General features: G+C 40.5%; 1 protein-coding gene across 5 annotated transcripts in view; it reads left to right on the top strand.

The window, feature by feature from the left end:
* The window catches only part of LOC110843041 (probable serine/threonine-protein kinase DDB_G0282963), a 55,930-nt gene that overhangs the window by 23,806 nt on the left and 12,889 nt on the right, over positions 1–19,235 (top strand). For 4 of the 5 annotated variants that reach the window (XM_022088952.2, XM_035847399.1, XM_035847398.1 and 1 more), the window contains 13 exons: positions 297–431; positions 2,514–3,616; positions 4,091–4,479; positions 6,283–7,648; positions 7,724–7,828; positions 7,891–7,985; positions 8,064–8,271; positions 8,357–8,581; positions 8,650–8,727; positions 8,817–8,937; positions 9,015–9,092; positions 9,163–9,337; positions 14,804–14,909. In XM_022088952.2, the coding sequence (XP_021944644.1) occupies positions 297–431; positions 2,514–3,616; positions 4,091–4,479; positions 6,283–7,648; positions 7,724–7,828; positions 7,891–7,985; positions 8,064–8,271; positions 8,357–8,581; positions 8,650–8,727; positions 8,817–8,937; positions 9,015–9,092; positions 9,163–9,337; positions 14,804–14,909 (4,184 nt within the window). Of the gene's footprint in view, positions 1–296; positions 432–1,310; positions 1,713–2,513; positions 3,617–4,090; positions 4,480–6,282; positions 7,649–7,723; positions 7,829–7,890; positions 7,986–8,063; positions 8,272–8,356; positions 8,582–8,649; positions 8,728–8,816; positions 8,938–9,014; positions 9,093–9,162; positions 9,338–14,803; positions 14,910–19,235 lie in introns of those variants that run through there. The other variant, XM_035847400.1, reaches the window with a different exon arrangement.

Here is a 19,235-nt window from a genome sequence, read left to right as displayed (position 1 = left end):
TAAGCAACATATGCGAGCAGCAACAAGTCCACGAACATCTTGGCGTATACGAGAAAGAAACCCTTTGTGCGATTAAGAGATGATTTATGTCTTCGACTTGGTCGTCTTCTTGAGACTGGAGAAAAGAGAGAGAGAGAGTCGATAGCTCATTGCTGGAGGATGCATGTTGAATAAAATTGTGTACATATCGATGCTCCCTCCACCTCCTCCTCCTTCAGCCCTGTTGCATATCTAAACTGGGTTAATTTAGTGCCAGCTATTTCTATGCGTTTCTCATGAATGGATTTTTGTTGCAGGAAATCTAATTAGTATTGGGGACTCTTATTTCTTTCGGTATGACGGACCTCCGCCGACCTCCCCCTCGTACGGGCCACACAACAGCAACACCACCGTCTACTTCGAGGAATCCCCATACGCCGTCATAAATCCGAGTAAGTCTCATAAATCTCGACCCATTTACATTGAATATTCAAATCAAAATGTCAATATTAATTTAGGTGGAATAATATTGAGGATTTATTTATTCTGGGTTGGAGGGGTTAATGGTTATTATTTCTGGAACGCAGGCATGCATATGGGTTGTAAATCCCGTAAATCTCTCGTTCTCGTCGCTCGTAAAGTTGTGGTCAGTCTTTTATTACAGGACCAGCGAGCAAGCTAAGTAGGATAATGATATCTTGGTTTTTGTGACCCAATGTTTATCTTCAGTTTAATGACACCTGCAGAACATCGCACCCAAAGACGACTACGATCAAGAGATACGTTCCGTATGGATTTCTCGTATTGATTTTTGCCCACTTTACATTTACTCTGCCGTCTTATGTGTTTGCCCGCTGATGGTTTTGCGAAGCTCCGTCTTAAAATTTTGAGGATCCATAATCTGAATGCTTATGGTTTCGAGGACAAAAGACATGCAACTACCGTACCCTTTCCTTCAGTGGGCACACACACATCAAAGAAAGTCAAGACGTGGCATCAGTTAACTCACTTCCTCCTCCACTCACTTTTATTTTAAGACCTCTTCTTCTTCTCTAGAATTCAAGCAGGATGTTGTTAATTGAGAATGAATAAGGGGTACCTATATTAACTATTCACAATCTGTGCACCGTTGTATGCCTGCCTATTTACTTACTTGTCATCCATTAGTCGTCGAGTTTTGGAGAGCTTTACTAGGTTAAACATTTTAGTGTTGGGTTGGACCTGAAGGACTGAGCATTGAGAAAATCATCGCTTCACATCAATTTACGGTGCATTTCTGCACATTTGCTTCTGTGAGTTAGGATTGACAGTCACCTTTTGTACCTGGATGACCAACTCTTGGCCTCTCTCGATCTTGTTCGTTGGACGCAAGTGGCGAGATGTTATAAGTATTTAGTTCACCAACGCAGCATCATCAACCCGAGATTAAAGAGAATCAGTTTGTGCTTTGTATTGTGACGGGACAAACAGTGATAACAAGTTTGATAAGTGTTACATATGCACGCTGTGGCCAGGTAGACAGGCTGCCCAACTGACCCGACATTCATTTTCCAGTTCTATTTTGTGAGGGAACCGAGAAGATTGTTTTATTTGAGTGAACTTTGTGATAAATAATCCTTTTCTCACCTGAGGCTTGCTCCTTTAAAAACGAGAAAAGTTTGTAGTTTAAACAAAACCAAACTATGCAATCCGAGTGAAGCATTTCCAAGTTGCAAGTGAGATTGAAAGACAAAGTAAGTTATCGAACCGTAGTTTATTTAGAGGAGCAGTGTGTTGCAGGGCAGAGTTACATATCTGGAAACACCTCAGGTTGAGTTATTATGAAGCAATCTTCTTATTAGAGCTGATGCATCCGAGAGTTTGAGTTATTAAGAAGATCTAAGGCTTTAATGGAGCTATAGGAGCAGAAGGTATGTACATGTGTACACACCGGGTGAAAAAGTGGTAATATTTACCCTACTTTTAGGTCCACCAAGAAAAAGTTTTTGGAAAATTAACACTTTACGAAAGAGTTGTAGCACTTGCAGTGGTGCTCGTCTGAAGTGAAAATTGGTTGTGGAAGATTTATTTTATGAGAGCTATGCACACCACGTAATTCAGGGTTTTGGACCATGAAAAGGATTGAGACCCTGAGAGAATGGTGGTTCCTTTGGTTAAGTTCCTTTGGTAGGCATTCATGTCTGGGATTTTGGTGGTGTATTGTGGCAGTTGAGCATTAAAGAAATTGTTGTGGGCCAACATTTTAACGTCTAAATCAAGGGAGGACGACTGAAAGGGATACTTTTTATAATCCGAATAAAGGGATTAAAAAACCACAATCGAGTATTAGAAAGCAATAAAAGTGGAGAAGGTTGTTGCATCTGGTTCTTTAAGTCCTCGTCATCTGCTTCTTGTGATATCGCTAACAATCCTTTTGTCCCAATGACAATAGGATTTCGTGACTGTGGGCGGTTGTGGAAGGATTACACAACAAGATTTTAAATTTTTATTAAAAATGGAACTAAACCTGGACCTCTTATTATTGTGATTGACAGGGTCGAGTGCTCATTTTCGCCCAGCAGGAGGGGACAGTGGTAACAAAAACCCGTTTCCGATCATGATGATAGAGTCCCCTCCCCAGTCCTCCTCCGCGTCATCCCTCACCCTCGAGTCAGAGTCCCAAGTATGCCACCCCGACAATGACCGAACTGACCAGAGCTTCACCAGCTACCCCAGCCCAAGGTCGTCTTCCGCATCCACCACGACCTCCGACCCCGACCAGACAAGCTCCCTCTGCACAGAAGACTCTGGCTCCAGAAAGTACAGGGATGGCCTCGAAAGTGATCAATTTATGAATAAAGTAGCTCGTTTCGAGTTTTTGACGCATACTCAGCCTTCATCGTCATCCCCCCCATTTCCATTGAATGGTGGGAGCAATGGGAACCATGGTGGGGACCAGCAGCGCTCTTGTGGGAATGGTACCACCTCCAGTCATCATGGAAACGGTGGGTACTTGTCCAGCGAAGGGCTCTTGTACAGCAGTGGTAGTGGTGGGTATCATCATCAAAATCACTACGGAGAGAAAAAGGTACTCTCGAGACCAAATGTGAACTTCAACCGAAGTGACCAAGGCTACGGGTACAAGGATGATTCATCACTCTACTCCAACTCTTCAGTGTCTCCGCCAGACAGGGCTTCAATTTCGAATCAAAATAACTCCTCCAAATCTTATCGACGACCTGGAGTTACATTTTATGAGGATGGACGTCTGACTTCGCCTTCGCCAGCAACCTCTTCCTTCACCACCACCACTGACACCATGGACCATCGCGATGATCATGACGAGGAGGACTCATTAAGTTCCATCTCCAACCACCACCATCTCCATCATCACCACAATAACAATAATCATCGTCTGCCGAAGAGTCAGAATTTGAATCATTTCCATCACAATGGGAGCAATGGAGGTGGGGATCGGGTGCCAAGTCGAAGTGGCAGCACCACCAGCAGCACTTCGAGCATTATTCCGTCTCACCATCAATTCAATCTTTACAATAACAATCATCATGCGGACCATTATTCTCGTCCTCTCAATGGAAACAGCAGCAGCGAGGCTGAGATTGCCTGCGAGACGCTGCTACAAATTAAAAGAAAGCAGGTACTTGCTCTTGTACCACAAACTAAAAACTCAATGGTGGCTTTAATAACTTATTGCAATCTGCATGATTAATTCCTATGCACATGTACTTGTACCCAAACATATTACGCATCTGTATCGTGTCTTTGCGACTGGATGTATACATAATATTTGAAGAATGAATTGCCTTTGAAATTTAAATTCATTTCAACCTGAAAATGAGATTGCATAATACCAAATTAAAACTGGGCGCAATAACAAACTTTTTTAATCGTTAAACTTGTAGTCGTTTAAATTAAAATTTGCTTCGCCTTATTCACTCTTTGAAATCGTCCACACTGATTTATGACTCTGTAATATTTTACTTGTCATTAGTTCTCCAGAAAAATCCGTAACAAGAATTGAGCATTCATTTTTGCGTTTGAATACGAACCGCACCCGGAAATTAATTGTTCTGTGTTTTTTTTTAAATTGCTGTATGGCATTTTTTTTCAGGCAGAGGAGGCCAGAACAGCTACAGACATGTCTCGAAAGCAGGACGAGCTTTGCCTGGATGAAATTGTGGCAATGTGTGAAGAGTACGAAGAACAAATTGCAAAGGAGATTCAAGAAAATAAGAGGAAAAACTCTTCAGCGTCGGCTTCCACTCTTTCGAGCATCACATCCCCTTCGCCCTCGCTGAGTTTGCATTCGAAGACTGCGGATTCGACGAACGAATCTTGTGATAGGAGTGGTGGTGGTGTGGTTGGTGGTGCTAATTACAACAGACAAATGCAGGTTCACAACTGGAAAAGTGGTCAAGGGAAAGAAGAGGAAACTGCACCACAGCCGAATGCAAACCTGAAGTCGCCGACCAGTCCAACAGGTGGATACAATTACGGCAGGTATGCAATTTCAATTTCACACCTGAAAGAAATGTGTATTAGTTTCGCTTGTCAACGTCAAAATGCTTAGACAAGCTTTTCACCGGCCCATTCACTGGGGTCGGTTAGTAAAAGTGTTGATTGTGATGGTTAATGGGAAGAAATGGCTTTTTTCAATGCCTCTCATCGAATGCTGGAGGATATGAAATACGATAACAATTCCCAATTACTCATTCTACTTGTCACATTATCATGCAAGATTTAACTATCGTCTTGATTGCTAGATGAAAAATGGAAGTGCAATTTTTACAATTTTTGCATCGTTCTACGCGGTATGAATGGGACGACAAGGTTAAGGGTGTATTAATAGATAATTATATTTAAGAGGAGCTGGAATTTGAATGACTTTTGTTTTTCTTATTAATTATGCTGCACCTGAAGGTTTTTTATGATCTCGTCGTTCTTTTCATACTTAATGAATAAATGAAGGAATGGCAGGACTGATCAACAAGTTTAACATACTTTCATCTCTTCACTGGTTGGTTGGGGAGTAACTTCATTTGTTTAATGTGTGTAATTTAAGCACATGGTGTTAGAAAGGTTAAAACAACAAATTGTTGATTGACTTGATTTAAACATGACTCGTTTCGTCATGGAGTGTGATAAGATATGCCATTCACACATTCACACTTTGCATTCACCATCCCACAGAGATAGGGCTTGGATTTATTTGTTCAGCATCACCGGATGTTTATGAATGTTGATTCGATTAAACTTTTTTCCATGTATAAAGAGACTGCGTCCATTCAAATTGGATAAAGCATTATGTGTGCATGTATATTTTGAAGAATCATATCAAGTGGTTTTATCAAATTATTCACCATTGCACTACAGGCACGACCGAGACGAGCGGAGAAGCTAGATTACGGTCGAGACTTTTGAGGGAGGGGAAATGAGACGAAATTAACCAACCTACTGAATAAAACATGCTTTGGCTTTTATTTTTATAGGGACGATCGCACTTTTTCTTCCTTTCTAATTGTTTATTTACCCGTTATTACACTGTTGTAAAGTAAGAATTCGATCGTATCAGTGACTAATTCTGGAGTTTGGGAACCAGTTTTCTAACCCTTCATCTTCCTATTTTAAAACTGACCCCAGTCCGTCGGTCGGTGGAGTGAAAGGCTTTTTTCTGATTTAAAGCAAATGTTCATTGAAATTCCATCGAGCTCGTTCTCCTGGTTCTCATCCTCCTCGATGGAATTACGGGACGGTTAGTAGCATTTTTTAGGTCAGGTGACATGGTCCATAAACGGTCTATGATGATCATTATATAAGTTCATCTCGAGTATGTATGTACGTTCTTGAGCCCTTTTATTACCGTTTTCAGATGCTTTCAAGAGGAAACCATTGCGTAATTAACTTGCTTTTTTTATATTTACACAGTTAACCAATGTAGCCATAAAGCGCACCTCTGCCAGAGTCAATTACAATAAATAAGTTGCATAGTTTCCACATGTCTCTTGTCTGAGGCTATTTTAGCCGAGGTTAAGCCAATGCTGACACTGGAAAAGCCATCTAAAACAACATTCATTTGTAGTGAACTCTTGAAATACAAATAAGGAAATGAAGTCTGCCATGAACTTGGTGATGTGCAGGCTTTATTACGCAATTACTTTCATTCATGCAAACTGTGGGAGTGGCATTTCACGGTTGATTACTCTAGGAATTCAGCATTTCGAACAACACACGAGCACATGAAAATCATGGCACGAAGACGACCATGTTAATTAAATGTTTACATTTTTATTTATTATATTTCAGAATTAAGACGAATGGGTCTCTACCACGAGATCTTTCGAGGAGTAAATCCGCCTCCAATGTGCCAAACCGTTCCAACGTTTCATTCGCCGACGAAGAAATCTCGTCAATATTTACCTTCAACATGTCCGATAATGCTAGCAATCAGTCTTCCTCCTTGAACGGCGGCTTCCACTCCTTCTACCACGGAATGCCGGACGACGTCTTCTCCTCTCCTCCTTCCATGATAACCATGAATAATTCATCCACCAGCAAAACCACCTCTTCTGCTACCAATGGCCACGTCAAATGCCACACAAATCCAGGTCTGAGCTTCCGAAATGGGTCCAGTCCTTACGAAAATGTAATGATGACCAGTGGTGAAAATTTCAACTACCCTCCGCTTCAAGTCCAAACTCCTCCGCGTCTCGGAATTAGGGCAACGGCAGGAGTGAGCTTAAGTTGCAGAACAATGACTAATAATGGTTGCCCTGCCACGACGAATAATGGACTTGTGGACATCCAAAACCAACAACAGCAACGAGGACAAAGCATGGAACCGAGAAATATTGGGGACAACGGAATTATGCCCAAGTCACCACCTCCTCCTCAACAACAGCAACACAATCTCTCTCCCCGAGTTCCACTAAATTGCACCACCTCCAGTTCATACAGTAGTTCGAGTCCCGATAACCATAATCATAATCACAATGGCAGTTTGCCGGAAAAAGTGGAGCACATAATTCCCATCTCCGTCACACCAACCCCACCGAAATCTAAGTTGTCCGTGTCCTTTGCAAATAGCGTCAAGGAATTTGGGGAGGAGGACGACAGCAGCAGCAACCGGGACGGTGAAAGCGAGAACGGTGGCAAACAGGGCACAATAATCATGCCAAGTCCTAGTGGAAACGGTGCAATCAGTGAAAGTTATAGTAATGCAAATTCCAGTAACATAATTTCCAACAAAGATTACAATCGTTCTGTCGTTAAAACAATAGCAACCGAGGTTCAGGTGCATGTTGTAGAATCTCAGAGTGCGAGTGGTAATAGTAACGACACTAACGAGGTGGATGGGATAAGTGCAAATAATAAAAGTGGGTCCATCGGCAATGTGAGTAACGGGTGTTCGTCAGGAGCGTCTCATTACGCGGACGCAGAGAATATAAATCAACCGATTCAATCGTCTCCTCCTGCGATCTGTATTTCCAAGTGTGCCGATGACGTTAAAGCTCCTCAAAGAACATGGGATTCTGTAAACATTGGGAGCCAATGTTCATCATCATCAGCATCATCACATTCAACAAATGTCAGTCAAAGTTTGAGTCAGAAAGAGGTCACAGTTGCAGAGTCCACGGAGCTTAATAACGCGAAAACCACAGTAGATGAAGCTGTAAGTCATAAATTTATTAGTTAACTGGATTTTAATATGAAAACTTTTGGTTTAATTTTCGATCGTCTTTTGCAGAATCTTACTCAGGAGACGAGTCATTCCTTCCCCGTCGACCGAATCACAGTGCTAAAGAAAGATATCAGGGACGTGGAAGAACAAGAAATGGAGGCCATTCGAGAGGTGCGTAGAATTTTACTAAACAATCAATGTGAATAACCCTAAATTATACATTTGTATTTCAGATGGAGATTGAAAAAGCATTGCTTATCGGTGAAGAAAAATCTCTTGAGAGTCAGTTGGCCTTAGACACTGAAGAATTGGTGGAATTAAAAGACAGGTTAAACATACGACCAATTGATTACGTATGAAATTATGATTCATGTTAAAAATTGTATGCTTGTATTCATACCTGTAGATTGTGTCAAATTGATGAAAGTAGTCGACGATGGAAGGTTGATGGGTTGGAACGCATTTCTGAGCTTAAAGTTAAATTGGCGTGTTCAGAGAAAGAATTGCAAAGATTGGAAAGAATGCACGAAGAGTTTTGCGGAAGTACGGACGAAGAAACTGTTCTCCTGGAAAGATTAAAATTTGCACATGAGCTTGTTGAATCAGATAGAAAGGTACGCACTTATGTGTATTTATAACAAGATGAAGAAATTTACGTTTTATTCAGGAAATATTTTGAAAATTCTGCAATATCTACAGGCATTCGAGGACTCTGAGTTTTTCCAAATGGAAGAGGAAATCAATCGGGAGACCCAAAGAGACGAATTGTCCAAGTTGGTATCTGAAAAAGGGAGACGACTTTTAGCGAGACAATTGGCAATTGAAAAGGTGCGCAGTCAGAATAAAATTTCTTTTGGAAAGAACACAAAAGAAATTCAAAGTCTAGAAAAGAAGAGACAAGAGCTTCTAACAGAACTAAGAAAGGTAAGAACTAATCCAATTACATAATTTTCTCTAAATCTGGTTGCGAAAATTTAAGCGATTAATTGCAGACTCGCGAATCGTCCAAACTCTCCGTGGATGCTCTAAGCGTTCCTGGTAGTGCTGAGAACGTGTCGGATTATGACGATGTACGGTTTTATTCTGTATTAAATACATGCATAGATACATAAACAGGCGCATAGAATCGTCTTATCTGAATAACTTTCTACTTTTGCAGACTTCCAACTCGGACCTCGAAGAGAAACTTCGAAATATGTTACTCCTCTCGTCATCCACCGATGACCTGATGCACATTGAGAGAATCAAGTCCAGATCTCCAATCGACCCCAACATGGGAGGTAAATAAGCATCTGCATGTAGTTGACAGAATAGGAAATTGATTAAGAATGCTTAAATACTTAAACTAAATTTAAAGGTGCTGTGATGGGGGCCAAGACTTGTGAAACATTGCGAGAAATTGAACGGAATCGAGAATATCATCTGAACGAGCAGGGTAAGCATTTTCATTTAGTGAACAAAGAAATGCGTTGTTGCTCACCAAGTTCCGAATCTGTTCACGACAGGCGTGCAGATGCTGGAGGAGGAACGAGCCCGGGTGAGAGAACTGCAAGTTCGGGTGCGAGAGGCCGTTCGGGAGGAATGGGAGGAGAGGAAGAGTCGGAACAATCAGTGCCACTCTCTGAATAGCGTGGGCAGTGAGGATTCTGGACACACGGCGTCGGACACTCCAACTGACAGGTAAAAGCCACTTTCTCCGTCGTTGAACCATCGTTTAACCCACTCCCAGCAACCTCGACGCTGTTCATGAATTGCATCGAGTTACAAACTGTGTAGTAGGAAATGATTCACTACCTGCAGATCCGCCTATTCCTACTTTCTCCTATTTTTTTCTGCTCTGCTACCTCCACTCAACCGACATGAGACGTTCCTCTTCATGTGCAATCTCGTCGAGTTAAATCCAAAATAATCCAAATTGCCAAAGTTAGGCATTCCATTTCTCTTGATAAAAGATAACTCATTCTCTCTGTTCCGTCGAGCAGGTTCATTCATGTCGTTGTTGTGTGGCTCTAGTTCACAACGAGAACTCTCGACCATGTATTTGGGTAAATGTAGCAGTACCACCAGAGCAGTTTGGTTACACCCCGTGCAAGCTGAAGAGTAAATTGACTTTCTCTTTCCAACTGCTTCATCCATTCCGAGCAACCATTTATTCCTACCACTACCACCAGCATATGTACATTTTACGTGTGTGAGCACATAGTACAATCTCCACTAATGCCACTATCCTCCCATCACACACAAACTCTGAAACCACGTAATTTAGTTGATGATTGTGAATTTACGTTTCCATTCTCAACAACCAGAGTTGTAACAATGCCTTGAGATTTGTAAAGTGTGGATTATGCATGTGTTTCCAAAATCCTGCTAAATAATTCTCGTTGTACTTTATATCTGAGTTTATCATCAGTTAGTTCATTTAACCATGGATTATTGCCGTTCATCCAAAATGGAATTCTCAATCAGTCCATGAATATCGTATGTGGATATAAATACAACGTGTGTATCCTTGTCACTCTATAGTTCCACACCAGCAAACCCGAGCAGACGTATGTGTACAGGAATTAGAAAGAGGAGGAGGAGAAAGGCTGATGGGAAAGGTGAAGAGGAAATTCAATCCGATCCTGGTTTTAATAAAGCAAAGGACGCGAGAGTAAATCTGGTGGTAGGTGACTTGAGCCATAATATGTTCAACCAGAAGAGTCGTTTCAGATTTTGAGGCAATTCCATCCAATTTCAATCTCAATCCAAAGCAAAAAGTAATGCATATTTCCTTCATCTCTTTTCATTCCTTCGTCGAGTCTTCGTCCAATAGTTGCGATATACATACATATCTATGTACACATACGGTGGGAATGTGTGTCTATATCCGTCTTCAAAGGCAAAGGGGGATGGAGAGAGGTACAATCGAATTGCACAATTTCCACGATACAATGAGCCCATTTCACGTTTGTTGCTACCTCCACCCTCCTTCGGAGGCCTGCTGGATGGGAGAAATTGGAACAACTGCAGTGTGGGTGACATATTGTGAGCTCAGGCCGGGAGAGATCTTGTTGGCCATACGCGTATTAGTGAAATTGCCTGGCTTTTAGATTGGGAGTTGATCTAGCGACAAAAGGTCTCATCTTCAAATCTCGAGACTAAATGGCACAAAGGGAACGAGAGAGAGAGATAGAAGACAGGGACAAGCAAAGCTGAATGCGAAACTAATGGTGACTCTGATGGTGGTAGAGAAAGCGTGGAAAAGCCAATAGAAGCCGTAATAAAATTATATTGCATGCCCGACCCGTATCGACTTATCCTTTTGATCGGGTTGAAATTTATCTCAGACTGGAAAATCCGTGGTTTCGTATGAGATTCACTCCAGGAACAAAAACAATGCTGCTCCTCATTTGCCCAGATTGTTCGCTAGGATTGTATTCCAATCAAGCCAAAATGACGAACAGGAAGACTCGTGAGAGCATGCAAGTTAAGTTAATGCATGGTTTGGTAGTATAATTGGATTGCAAATGTGAGGTTACCCACAACATTTCCCGTTTTTCACACACGGAAAACAACGGCATGCAAAAACACGTTATCCGTTTCGCATACCAAAAAAAAAAATTTTTTCATCGCTCGCAAAAATTTTCGTAATTCGTCCTTAATTTTATTATGTCGAATCAAATTCTATATATTAGTCGAATCAAATTCAAACTTTGACCTAGCCTATCAATTCTTCCTTATTTACGAAACTGCAAGAGGCAAACGTACACAGCTTTGTAAAGACAACAACACGGTCTGAAAAGAAAGTTTGGCTGAAAAGAAAGATTTTCGTGCCAATCTGGGGAATCATAACAATAGGTGATTGCAAAAATTGGGAAGAATGGAAATATCCGTGTTTATGTGCTTTGCGTAATAATAGTTCATGTTTCTCATTTTAGATTGTAGGCTTGGCTGATCAATGGGAGCAGCAGTTATCGTTGATCGGTGCCCAAGTAAATAAATATGCAGTCAACATTTGGAGAAAGTCTTTGTATTAATAGCCTTCCATCCATAGCACCCCCGTTTCCTCGTCCTCCGCTTGTCTCCTTCGCACGCCATTGACTCCTGAATCTGATTCCCTTTATGTGCAAAAATTTAGGGAAACGTCAAGATGAATGGAGAATGATTGTTGTGAGGAGGCATTATTATGCACTGACTCCGTCTGCCCGTGACGCTCTCCTCAGTCCAATCTGTATCAACGTTTCTGAGGAATCGAGAGGTTATCGCGACCGGGGCATCGTCAGAATATTTCACCAAAAACTGATGGTCGTGGTGAGCCTCACCACGACCATCAGTCAGTCAGGCTGGCTGGCTGGCTGGTTGGCTGGTGCTGCTGGTTTCACATGAAGTGAAAGTAACATGAATAAATGGGGAGAAGAACCTTCTCTCGCCGAGGAGACAACCTTTTTTCTACACGCAATATTGTGTTTATGCACTGCATGAGCTGCTCTCCTATTTGGCTTCCTCTTGCAAATCCCGTTCAGAGAAAGGCTTATATTTCCACTTCTTCTTCTTCTCTTCTGTCTTAGACAACGGGCTCAGTGCGTGCTCAAAAAATAAGTGAAAGTGTGTGTGCATTTTTGCATAGCGGGATCTTGGGGAGGGAGGAAGGAGTTAAACGTAGCGTGTGCTGGGTGGTGGTGGATGTGGAGCAGAAAGGACGGTGCTGTATGATATTGGATTGGTGTATGACACTTCACTTACCAATTTTGATTCTATCTGGAGCAATGCGGACTCCTTCAATCCAATATCGAGATGAATCCATTTCTCTGTATTTTTATTCATCATCCATAAAATCTTCTAAGTTTGAATTTCCTCCTGCATACTTTCTCTCTCGCTCGCTCTCTCCAAGAGCTGGAGTCGTCTCGCTCCATACTTGACCTAAATGGGGGCTGAGCTGACATGGGAAAACTATAACTGCTGCTGGGAAATATTTATCTTTGTGAATTCCGAATACAAATTTTTCCATGTGAGTGGCTCCTTTGAATTTGAATCGTTGAAGGTTTGACGTGCCACTTTGAGGTTTGACGGGATGCGACGTACTGAAAATTTAAAGAGTTTGCTTGGTTTACTTTCTTCCTCCTCCTTCTTCATCTCAAGAAATCCAAGAAAGAAATGGGCAGGGTGAGATCCATTTCTATCGAATTTGAAATATGACGGTCACAAAATGTGCAGCAGCTGAATCCAACCACGAGGATACAAATGTTGAAAAGGGTTTTACGAACCTACTCGAATGAGATATCTCCACAAAACAAGAAGAAACAGGGCTCTGCTTTTGATGCCATAATATTAAGAAGATTTTCATGCACTATTTACATTTGTACTGCTTTATTGTAGGGGTTTAGAATACGGCATGTCCTCATTCTGGCTGGCCGTGGTTTTTGTTTCCTTCTTCTCGAGTCTTTTGGCATGATGATGGGTATGAGCTTTGCACGAGTTTTATCAAAAGACGACACAACACAAGCATCTACTTATTTTTGAGCTGGGACAATGTAGTCCAAAACAATCAACTCGAGTCTGCCGTTTTATTTGAAGAAAGTAAGTTTATGTGGGAGAGAAATGCTTAAGACTGGAGTTGAAACCTGTCAAATCCATAATTTATGAGAGGATGGACAAATATATGCTCACATTTATAATTCACCCACCCCTCGCTAAATATTCCCACTCTCCACTCCATCCACTTTTCTGGAGATACGTACATACAACCTGTCAATATATTTATTCGACTTGAAGTTTCGTACTGAGATATGCAACTTACGCCAATGTGCCCGTCATTTGGAAGGTTTGGAAGGGTTTCAGCTGTCAAATCGATAGTTCAAATGTTTGATTTCCAAGGAAGACAGGTGCAGGTTGAAACAAGAGGAATGGGTTATTTGCAGACTGTTGAGGAGAAAGTTTCTCTATTTTTAAGACGTGGAGTGTTCGTCATATTTAGTCGAGGAATATGTACTCACTCGGATCTGACTCACTTTCCCTCAAGACATTTACATGGCGCATTATTAGTTCGCTTCGTATGCAAACAGTACATTTCCCAGCACACGGGAGCGTGAATTTGGGGAGTGATAACGATGCTATTTAAACAAGAAAAAAGTTTGTCGTTCCAATCATGTTTGGTTTCTTGCAATGTGTCACCAAGTTTTCGGATGAGAGATTATTTTTAGGTGGGTGTTGTGTTCTTCGACTTTCTCTCATTATTATTTTTTGTTTTTTACAGTATTCTCAATAACGATGTTTGATTATAAGCAGAAAACTCTGGGGCGGAAGGAAAGTTAATTTTTTTAGACTGAACAATGTCTGATGGAACTGTCAGCTCTGCCTATTTGTCAGAAATAATGCAACTTTTTTCAAGCTCTGTCTGTTGACCTCAAATTTTGCAAACGCAAAGTAAATCACGTGTCAAATTAGGAAATAAGTAAATTCGAAAATGAACAGTTCATGCGGTGGTCGGTGGTGTTGAAAATTAGAAATAAACGTAGGAAGCTGAAATTTTGCTCCACGCTTTGTTATATGGAATATGCTTTCATTTGGCATTCAAGTGACTTTCTACCGGCGGAGGTGGCAGAAATGAGTCCAACTTGTTGGTGTGCAATTGTAAAACTAAAATTCTATATAGCTCTTGAATGAGAAATTGTCCGTGAAATATGTATAATTATATATCTTAGCTCGGGCTGCATCAAGTTGCAACATAAACTTGTTTGATTAAAAAATACACGAGGAAAATATGACAATTATCTATGATTTGATGTATGTTATTCGCCGTAGAATATTACCAAGAACAGTTGTTCGTATTGAGAACATTGGTGAAAACAATAGAAATTTTGTTGTATAATAACTTTTGTAACCACAACGTAACAAAGTACTAAAACTTGCTTCGAGTTGTTAACTGTTCTTGTTGTTCTAAGATTAGTTCCAGAACAATTTGTTCTGATTTCCTCTGAACTTTTACTCATGCACAGAATGTGCTTAATTGTGAACATTCTCCTTTCAATATGTGACTGAGGAGTTGTAGTGCTTCAGTCGAATTTCATTTCATTTCTACAGCTTAATAAAACTTATTTAATTGTAATATACTTAATATTGTGGAATTATATAATCTCGTCTAATTTTAGCGTTTTCTCTTTTCAGCGGAAGCGGCGATGATACGACGGACAAAAGCGCAGCCCCCTCAATCTCCACGACGGATGCGAGTCTGACAGAAAATGGCCAAAACTCATTCGAACTATGTCAACAGGTTAGAACTTCATTTCTTCACGTCATTCCTTGTTCAATACTTCATCACACTTTAAAACTGCTAATACTTTAACACTCGGGGTGGTTTTTGGACGTGGCGTAAACAACGCGTGTATATGCGAACGTTGTTTGATCTAACTTTGTGACAATTTCTACTGTAGATTTTATGTATGTCAACTCCATAATACGACAGATGTACATGTACGAAGTACAAACAACCTTGTTTGCTAATATTTATATTGAAGGATCTTCAAAGGAAATAGCCGCACGCGTGGATGAACAAAGACAGATGAGCAGTCATCAGTGTATAAAGTTTTGCAAGGTGCTCTTGCCTTGCAAATGTTTTCTATATGTGTTTATATTTCTGAAATGTTGCGGTAAAGCAAATCTGGTTCAGGATAGTACTGCTAATCTTATCCCAACTTGAATAATAAACAGCAAGCAAAGATGTGCTAGATTTTGCCAACCTATTGCAAAATATGGGATGTTTGAGACCTTTGTGTATGCGACTGCATATAATTCAATGCAGATTATATATGATGCTTTGATACGGCTAAAGACGCAATAATAGATTTATGAGATGCTGAACCTCTGAATAAAGATTTATGCACGGAAAATAAGCTTCCACCGGATGAGGAGGAAAATTTGTGTCCAATTTTCAAGCATGAGAACATCTGTCGCTGGATTTAATGGTGACTGGCGTTTACGCTACCCGACATGAAAGCATTAAACTGCGGGTTGTTCCATATAGGTCATCAAAATAGTGGTTGTCCGCAACATATCATACGAGAGACGACGAGATGATGTTTAATCCTGGCAGCGATTATGGTGGGCTGACAGGAGGACACGGGACGGAGAGTGAAAGAGACTCCGCAGCGACGGCAAAATTTGCATTTACTCCGCACTGAATTGATTCTCTTGTGTAGGCGGATCGCATCACAGGAAAATTCACACAGTTCCGCTACTTATCATATAACGATCCCCCAGCTTCAAATGAGTCTCATACATATGGGGAAAGTGAGAGTGAAAGTGGAATTGAAATCGGCCATGATACACAAGGTGTCAAGTATAATTGTTGGTTTACCTACTGATATCCATTCGACGAGTCAAAGTGAGCAGAACCGTTCTGATATGTTTACGGATCAACTGATTTCATAATTTTTACTGTGGGCGTACGAAATCAGAATCTGGATTTGTTGATAGCCTTTCGTAACAGTCCCCTTCTGCAAACAAAACCTTGTAGGTTTTAATTTCTCCTCCAGAAACGACAAGTAAATAAATTCATTCATTCATACATACATTCAGTAAATTTCGGTTTAAGGTGTTGTAAATGTGGGTACATATTTGCATAAATCCGAATTGGTCAACATGCCCAGTTTGATGAGAGGGATAATAATAATTGCACAATTATATAATTCTTTATTACCGTTCGTCGAATAAAACACGATGGCTCAGTGTTACATAATACGTTGGTTTTAGAGTAATGTGAGTTTTAACAAATTGATAAATAATTGGTGTTTGGTAAGTAAACAGGAATGTGAGACGCTCGAACAGTGCATGTGGCTTCATATGATTTGATTTGTGATGAGATTTTATTTTACATGGAGAAAATTGTCGAGAGGTTTGCATGCTCGAGTGGTTACGACTTTCGTTTATGCAATGCTTGCGGATTTACAAGTGTTCATTAAGACCACCACAATCCTTTGACTGTTTATGCAACTCATGAATTTTGCAACAAAAGCGCAAACCATTTGAATTGCGCAAAGCTTTGGCAATGCTGAATATTATGATTTTGACAGGTTGTCGTAATTTGTAAAATCCACTTCGATTAGTCAACAAATCCTTCTCCACATACGGAATAATGAAGCGTTTTCCAGACCGAAACTTATACAAACGTATGCATCCAATTTGACGAGTGGATGTTTTTAAACTGAAATATTGTGTAACAAGAAAATTTTCCAACTTGAGCTTAGTCTTGCAATAAACGAACACCCGTCACTAATCACGGAAAGGCATCAAAACGATATTTAGTGAAAACCTATGAAAACAAGTATAAACTCGTCCCATTTTATGAAGGTGGCTACACGTGGATCATAATTTGTTAAGATGAGTAATAAAATTCATTGGGTCCAAAATGCTTTCACCAGGAATGAAGCAAAACACTAACACCGCAGGTTATGTTGGATCACAAATTCCATAACTCCCTATTCCCACCATGGTCAGAAGCCTCGCTGGCAAATCCGAGCTTTTTGGAGAGAGAAATGGCAAGCGAACGGAGGAAAGCAGATCTCGTTTTATTTTGTGGAAGTGTAATGATGATGAATAGTCACATTCACGGTCATACTTGTGGGATTTATTTGGCTGCAAACTACAAACATCCTGCGTCGGATGGCAATCTTCTTCATCTGTCCAACATCACCGTATTTATATCCTCGGTTGGTTGATGGTGACATGGCTCCGACACACGATGGTGGGTGGACCCTTCCCGCACCACAGAAGCAGAATTTAACAGGAACGTATAGACATAATTAATGTGCTTCCGTAAAACTGGTGGAAATGGTGGAATGCTATCAAATAAGTGTAGAAGGATGCACTCCTGCTCTTCTGGCAACAAGATTCTCCAAAGTTTTGCAAAGTTTTATCTCTGGAGATTTGGATCTCGGTTTCGATGGAGGCGAAGGAGGAGTGAAGTGGAGACCAACAAAGAGTTTGATTTAATTCACAAGCTTTTCGCTTTTTCATCGATTTTGGTCTACACGGATTATTTATAATAAGGGCATCCTTCTTGCAACATTGGCTTCCTCGTCGCCGTTGTGAAATCAAGGAGGAGCGAATACATGTTTCTATATGTGTACGTATAGTGAACCTGATCTACGAGAACCATCTGGACAAGATGGTTTTGCTTACGTACATTTCCAATAACAAGATTCAGCCGGAAACGACAAACTTTGTGGGTTTTGCTGAATTCTGGGCTCTAGTCATTGGAAGGATAATGAGGAAAATGTTGCTCAGAAATTGCTGTTGGCTTGGGGAAAGAAGGCGGCGAGGGGATGATGAGATGCGAGATACCTGATATCGTCGGCGTCGAGTTGTTCTTCTTTCCGTTTCTCAGGATTCCCTTGAGTCATGTTTATAATATAGTTATTAGTTTATGGCTTCAGCATTTCTATGTGATGATGATAGTTTCAAGAAATGTGTATCCACGACCGATATCAAACCCGAAAGTTTCTATTTTTGTCTTCAAATGTGAAGCTAAAATTTACAATCGAGGATATTCGGTGCAAATGTGTTATACAAATATCACCATCTTGTATTCGCTTTGTTCGGTGATTGTTGGTTTATTAGTGGATTAAATGATCTGATGGATGAATGCATTTGGAGGTTTCGTCGTCATAAATAATAATGAGCGGTAACGTGTTAAGCTTTGTGTGCTATAATAAATATTTAATAGCGCCAGTTGTCAACGATTTATTTTCTTGAGCCCGTTCTTATGCTATACCTGACCTGCGTTCAACCTTCTGAAATGCCAGCTGTTTCTCCTTATTTTAACTTTATTGGTACTTTTCCAGGACACAAGTTGCAAATCTTAGATAAATTGGGATTTTAAACATCACCTTGAAACTTGATTAGTTTGTTGGTTAAAAGTAGATATGCAACACACTAATATGGCACAGATTTTTGTGCTTGCTGCTTCAGTATGCATAAATTGCTGCTATTCCGCAATCTGTTATCAAACCATGTGAGACTCTAGGTCTATAAGCATCTATAAGCGTCTATAAGCGTCTATATGCTTATCTGCAGTTAGCAATGACGTACGGTGAAATAGAGAAATGTGAAATAATGTCATAGTTCACTGGCGGAACATGAAATATGCAAACGAGTAAAAAAAATGACTGACATATATTTCTCCCTGTGGACCAAGTTGCATATCCGAGTAGTTCACGGTCAAAGCAAATTGCGATCAAATTTTCGGGCATGTCACTCTGTAACTCACAGAATTGCTATAACCAAGTGCCAAATGTAGAGTCAAAAGCGTAAAGTTTAACGATGAAGTTTGGCTGAAAATAGTTATGGAGAAATAGAAAAAGTGCTGTGCACCAAAAAATATTTTACCTCTGTATTCCGGTGACTTGCATATGTATTATTTATTACGGAGGTCCATACACTAAAGCTGAGCATCCTTAAATGAGTCATCCTCGTGTGTAATATATACATATGAATAGGTAGGATAAATTAGGAGATTAGAAGATTCAAGCTGTGACACGTTGTCTTGCGAGTTCATTATTATCCATGCAAAAAGCGGATGGCTCTTTGGCTAGGAAAACCA

The sequence above is a fragment of the Folsomia candida genome, unplaced genomic scaffold (assembly GCF_002217175.1).
Source record: "Folsomia candida strain VU population unplaced genomic scaffold, ASM221717v1 Fcan01_Sc002, whole genome shotgun sequence".
In the NCBI taxonomy this organism is placed as follows: Eukaryota; Metazoa; Arthropoda; class Collembola; order Entomobryomorpha; family Isotomidae; genus Folsomia; species Folsomia candida.
Note: the sequence above shows the minus strand (reverse complement) of the source record. Positions and strands in the feature narration are given on the sequence as shown.